Here is a 6,000-nt window from a genome sequence, read left to right as displayed (position 1 = left end):
GCCAAGATGGCGGCAGCAGTAGGGGTCCGTGGCCGGTCCGAGCTGCCGCCTTGCTCCGGCCCAGGCTGGCTGCTCAGCCTCTCTGCCTTGCTGAGTGTGGCGGCGCGAGGGTCCTTCGCCACCACGCACTGGGTCGTCACCGAGGACGGGAAGATCCAGCAGCAGGTAGCGGCCAGGGCGCCCCCTCCGCGCCTCGCCCGCCCCGGGGCGCCTCGCCCGGCCCGCACGCCCGCACGCTCGCTCCGGCCCGGGCGCCTGGGGGCCGGGGGAGGGGGGCTCCGCGCGGACCCGCCCGGCCTCCCCTTCCCTCGCCGTGGCCGGGGGCGGCCCGGACGTCCTGGCCCCTGCGACCCCCGCCCTTCCTCCCCGCCTGGCCTCCCGGCCCGCCCGCGGCCGTCCGGGAACTTGTCCGCCTTCCTTCCCCGGCGGACCGTCTCTGGTGCTGGAGGGGGTGAGAGACATCCCCTGTTCGGTCTCCGCCCCGCGTCCCGGGCCTCCGGGCCCACGCGCCGCCACCCCTCCCCGAGGAAGCCGAAAGCAGGTGGCCGCGCCGGGGTCTGCGCGAGTGCCGGGGCGGTGACAGCGGGGGGCCCCGCCACCGCCCGCGCCTCCGCCCCGACGGTGTGGATCCTGTCCTGCCCCTGCCCCTGCTCCCTCCGAGCTCCTCTCCCACCCACCCGCCGGGCGGAATGGGTTGCGGGCTGGAGTGGTTTGTTGATGTTCGTTGTTGATAGCTTGGACCCTGTGCCCAGGTCAGCAAGGGACTCGGGAGAGACTGCACGCGCGCGAGCTCTCGCTCTGTCCATGCAAAGGAATGCTTGCAGATGCCTCGGGTGGCATCGCCTGCATCTTCCCTCCGTCCTCCCTCCCCCCCCCTTCCCCTGGCAATTACTTGCTCTCATTTCCCGGTATACTGTACTTTGCATTGTTTCTCTCTCGTTACCCAGTTCCGGTGGTTCCAGCCCAAGTGTGCAGGATATGCAGTTTCCTGGATTCTTGAATGCCTGAACTCATTCCTCAGAGGAGAGACTGCTTTTCTTATATAACTTTATGATGCCTGCATTTGCTTTATGCTGCTGGCGTCTGAAGAGGGTGTGTGTGTATGTGCGTGTGTGTGCGTGTGTGTGTGTGTGGTCACAGAATCTTGGTAAACTTAATGATTTCCAGCACATGAGAACCATCAAGTAACGCTCCGCTTTTCTTATATAACTTTATGATGCCTGCATTTGCTTTATGCTGCTGGCGTCTGAAGAGGGGTGTGTGTGTGTGTGTGTGTGTGTGTGTGTGTGTGTGTGTGTGTGTGTGTGTGTGTGTGTGTGTGTGTGTGTGTGTGTGTGTGTGTGTGTGTGTGTGGTCACAAAATCTTGGTAAACGTGTGTGTGTGTGTGTGTGTGTGTGTGTGTGTGTGTGTGTGTGGTCACAGAATCTTGGTAAACTTAATGATAGAATCTTGGTAAACTTAATGATTTCCAGCACATGAGAACAATCAAGTAACGCTCCGCATTTAGAAAGTGAAGTGTGTGCCTCTGCGACTTAAGAAAACTGATCTCAAACGTTTTTAACGTTCAGACGTTGTGAAGGGCAATTGTTGGGCCATTGGGTTGACTGTAGTGAACGGTGAATGGAACACAGTGTAAGGTTTACTTTTGTTTAAAGTGAGATGAAGATTTTTATTTGTCTGGTGATAAGTTTTATAATGCAGGTTAAACAGACGTGATTATGCAGCTTACATTAGAAAAAGTTTCCTTCTCATTGGAGTACTAAGCCTTGAGATGTATATATATGTGTCCCAGGAATCCTAGGAATCACTGCAAGTTTGTCTTTCTGATGTATGATTGGAAATCTTGTACCAGCTCTGGTTACTTCCACCTTTTAATTTCTAATGGTGGTTCTCCCTCAGGTGCTCATGAAGGGAAACATGGAAGTAAGTCATTCCTGCTCAGTTTGGGGAGCCCTTTTCCTATTGGCTCTTGTGCTATATATTTTCTTGGCCACAGCTATTTATATTCTGTGACATTGACTTCTCCTTTCCCATTTTGGTGTCCTGCCACTCAGCTAAAAAGTAGCAGCCCATCTAGAGAGTAAAACTGGTAAACATGTATTATTTATGTGCTGAACATTGCAATGGGAAAATGAAACCTGATTTAGTTTTGCACTTTAACAAATCTCTTCTTTTTCACATGGATACATATGTCTTAGGGAAAGAGAGGGGTTGTTGGTAATTTGCCTCAGAAAAAGGAGGAAAAGCTGAAGAATCTTTTGGATCTCTGCAACCTAGACTCTGTTGTGAGTAGTTAAAGTTCAGAAAGCAAGGTGTGTGTGTGTGTGTGTGTGTGTGTGTGTGTGTGTTGGCATAAGTGCCAGTACTAGGGCTTGAGCCCAAGGCTTTATGCCCTCAGCTTTGCTCATGGCTGGTGCTCTACCACTTTACCCACACCTCCAATCCAACTTTTTGCTGTTTTATTGGAGACAGTCTCAAGAACTTTCCTGCCCAGAGAAGCTTTGAACCTTGATCTTTCAGGTCTCAGTTCCTGAGTAGCTAGGATTACAAGCATGAGACATTAGCACCTAGAATCCTCTTTTTTTTTTTTTTTTTTTTTGTTCATCGTGGGGCTCCAATTCTGGCCCTGGCACTGTCCCTAAGCTTTTCAGCTCAAGGCGAGTGCTCTACTGCTTGAGCCACAATGCCACTTCTGGTTTTCTAGTAGTTTATTGAGATAAGAGTCTCATGACTTTCCTGCCCGGGCTAGCTTTGAACCGTGATCCTCAGATCTCAGCCTCCTGAGTAGCTAGGATTACAGGCATGAGCCACCGGCACCCGGCTCTCATATTTTTTTTTTAATGATTCTTTTCATTCAATTTTTTAATACTTTCCTATACTTAAATTTACATCAAATTTACATAAAGTCCAGGCAACCATGAAAAATTTCAAATACTCATGAAATTGTATATCAAAAGAAAAATTGCTGTCTATAGTCTTAAAAAGAGGTTGCAAGTTGGATTTCATGAGGGAAAAGCAGCACATATAAATAAAAGTTAAATAATATAAACAGATTTTAAGTGTCACTCTGATAAACTATGCATTACTCATTCATCCTTTCCTGGTAATAATTTGAATGCATATAGAATCTAAACTCATTTTTTGTTTTTTTGTTTTTGTTATTTGGGTTTTTTTTGTCGGTTGTGGGGCTGAACTCGGGGCCTGGGTGCTGTTCCTCAGCTCCTCTGCTCAAGGCTAGCACTCTACCACTTAAGATACAGTGCCACTTCCAGTTTTCTGGTGGTTTATTAGAAATAAAGAGTCTCACGGACCTGCCTGGGCTGGCTTTGAACCACTGTCCTCAGATCTTAGCTTCCTGAGTAGCTAGTATTACAGATGTGAGCCACCGGCACCTAGCCTAAACTCAGTTTAAATTGTAATTAATTTTCACATTGAGATATACATAACCAAGTAAGAGATACCATTACTATCTATAGATCTATTTGTACTTCAGAAACAGAATTAACTTAAACCTTTGTATGTGTGTTGACTTAGTAAATACCTGCTGCTTATCCTTGGTTTTACTGTCTGATTGAGAGCAGAAGTATCATTTCAATTTTAAAATGATCTGGTATAAAAAGATCTAAGGGCAAACTGAAGCTGCAAATCTTAAAAAATTAGTTGCTGATGTCCCTCTGATTGAAACTGAGATAGTTAAACCTATCCAAATTAAATATAATAGGCCATTATTTTCCACAGTGAATATGGAGAAATATCTAAGAAATAAAAATGTAAACAGCCCAAGGTTTAAATTTAAATAGGGACACTTTCCATCGTTACAGTTAAAGTCAAAAGTTCAGCAAGGAGTCATTACCAAGAGAAGTGAATATTGACTTGATTTTCATATCTCAACCCTTAGTAGACCCTGAAGATATGGATCCACCAGTTCCCTACTGCAGACTTGTGAATATGCATATATTAGAAACTCCACTGTCCATAAGTGGGTTCAGTGTCTTCCCAGTCAGAGCTGGGGCTGCTAGGAGCAGCAGGTAAGTACTTACGTCAAACCAGGGAATTGTTTCTTCCATAATCCCTACCTTAGCAAGTGCATATACACTCCCTAGCTTTACGACTGAGTGTTCTTGAACTGCCACTAAATATGGTCTAGGGAATCCTAGAGCTGGGATGTGAAAAGAATACTCCAGTTGCTAAATTCTCCCACTGTGAGCCAAGGAAGGCTAAGAAAAGGTCCCCTCACTCCAATTCTGTGCTTTGCTCTCAGCTTTGGGCTTTGGCATATCTTCAATCCCCCACTGTTGCCTATACTTGGCAACTAGGAAGACAGATCTCACTTTGTTTTAACACTGGTTATTAATTTGCAGACCATGGGCTTGAAGAGTATGCTCATTACAAGGATATACAGTATCATCCTCAGTGGACTTTTGGTTGACTGTGAAGAATAAGTTTCAAGATAAATATTTTTTTCTTTAATTTTGATGTTCTCTTTGCTTAAGTATTCATGTGGCAATATTGCGTGTGTGTGTGTGTGTGTGTGTGTGTGTTCATACTGGGGCTTGAACTCAGGGCTTTGCACTCTTGCTTGGCTTTTTCTGCTCAAAGCTGGCACTTTACCACTTGAGCCAGACCTCCACTTCTGTCTTTTTACCAGTTAATTGGAGATAAGAGTCTCTTGGGTTTGTCTGCCCAGGCTGTCATCAGACCACTGTCTTAGGTCTCACACTCCTGAGTAGCTAGGATTACAAGAGTGAGCCTCTGGCATTTGGCCTATTCATTTTATTTTTTTTTAATGCCTGAAACTCAATTGCCTCAAATGTTAAATAAGCTTTTAAAATTAGTTTAAGAACCTAATCACTGTATTTCATTTCATTTCCGTGTGTGTGTGTGTGTGTGTGTGTGTGTGTGTGTGTGTGTGTGTGTGTGTGTGTGTGTGTGTGTGTGTGTGTGTGTGTGTGTGTGTGTGTGTGTGTGTGTGTGTGTGCGCGCACGCATGCGCACGCATGCGCACGCATGCGCATACATACATGCTAGGGTCCTGCTGTGTGAACTCAGGGTCTAGACACTGTCCCTGAGATTTTGTGTTCAAAGCCAGTGCTCTGCTACTTTGAGCTACAGTACCATTTCCAGCATTTTGATAGTTAATTGTGGAGATAAGAGTCTCATAGACTTGTCCAGGTTGGCTTTGAACCACTATTCTCAGATATCAGCCTCCTAAGTAGCTAGGGCTACAGGCATGAGCAACCAATGCCCAGCATATCATCTAATTTCTGTAGAAATTTTATGTTCCATACTTTGTACCAACCAACAAATGAACTCAACATGTTGCCAATTTGTTAGTTTCAAGCTTATTAAAACAAGAAATTGTATGTCTAGCACAGGATTCATTGCCTCTGACCTATTTCTTTTTCTTTAGAAATTGATGTCTAAAAATTTAAGGTGTCATTATTAGCCATGCTCTCATAAAGTAACATTTGTTTTTCCTCTCGTCTTATGTTAGGACCATGGAGTTTTAGATTTGGATAAAATTCTTTCAAAATACATGGTACAGTTTTCCAGAAAATGACCCAGAGTTACACAGCTAATGAGTGGCAGTTAGCTAAATAGAAATGCATTGGTCTATAGTAGCCTGTAAGTGAGCTCTTTGTACTGTGTGAATTTATTTTCTTTTCATAATACCAACTAGGAATGAGAAGAAATATAAAAGCCAAAGTGGAAATAATGAAGTAAATACCTTCTCTCAGTTGCTTCATCTTTGTGAAATATTTTATAATAAATTGAGATTGGGAATAGACAAAAGTGAGAGAGCCCTAAGTAAGTGTGAATTCCTTTGGCAATTACTTAAACATTTTGCCTTCAATTAGGCAAATGTCTTGGGAGTACAGATCATTTTAATCACTGGCAACAAAAGGGATTCCTAACAGCACTAACGCTCTGAAGCTCTAGGTAAAGGGCTTGGTAAAGTATTTCAGCTACTAGGACCCAAAGAAGAACTATCAGATTTA

The 6,000-nt window shown here is 44.9% G+C and overlaps 1 protein-coding gene across 1 annotated transcript in view; it reads left to right on the top strand.

The window, feature by feature from the left end:
* The window catches only part of Ttc17 (tetratricopeptide repeat domain 17), a 76,930-nt gene continuing 70,930 nt past the window's right edge, over window positions 1-6,000 (top strand). The window contains exon 1 of the mRNA XM_070032548.1: window positions 1-165. Within this exon, the coding sequence (XP_069888649.1) occupies window positions 7-165 (159 nt within the window). The 5' untranslated portion in view covers window positions 1-6. The remainder of the gene's footprint in view (window positions 166-6,000) is intronic.

The sequence above is a fragment of the Dipodomys merriami genome, unplaced genomic scaffold, assembly GCF_024711535.1.
Source record: "Dipodomys merriami isolate MVZ:Mamm:240054 unplaced genomic scaffold, mDipMer1.0.p SCAF_21, whole genome shotgun sequence".
Classification (NCBI taxonomy): domain Eukaryota; kingdom Metazoa; phylum Chordata; class Mammalia; order Rodentia; family Heteromyidae; genus Dipodomys; species Dipodomys merriami.
The sequence above is the reverse complement of the archived record's forward strand: the minus strand, read 5'-3'. Positions and strand labels throughout refer to the sequence as shown.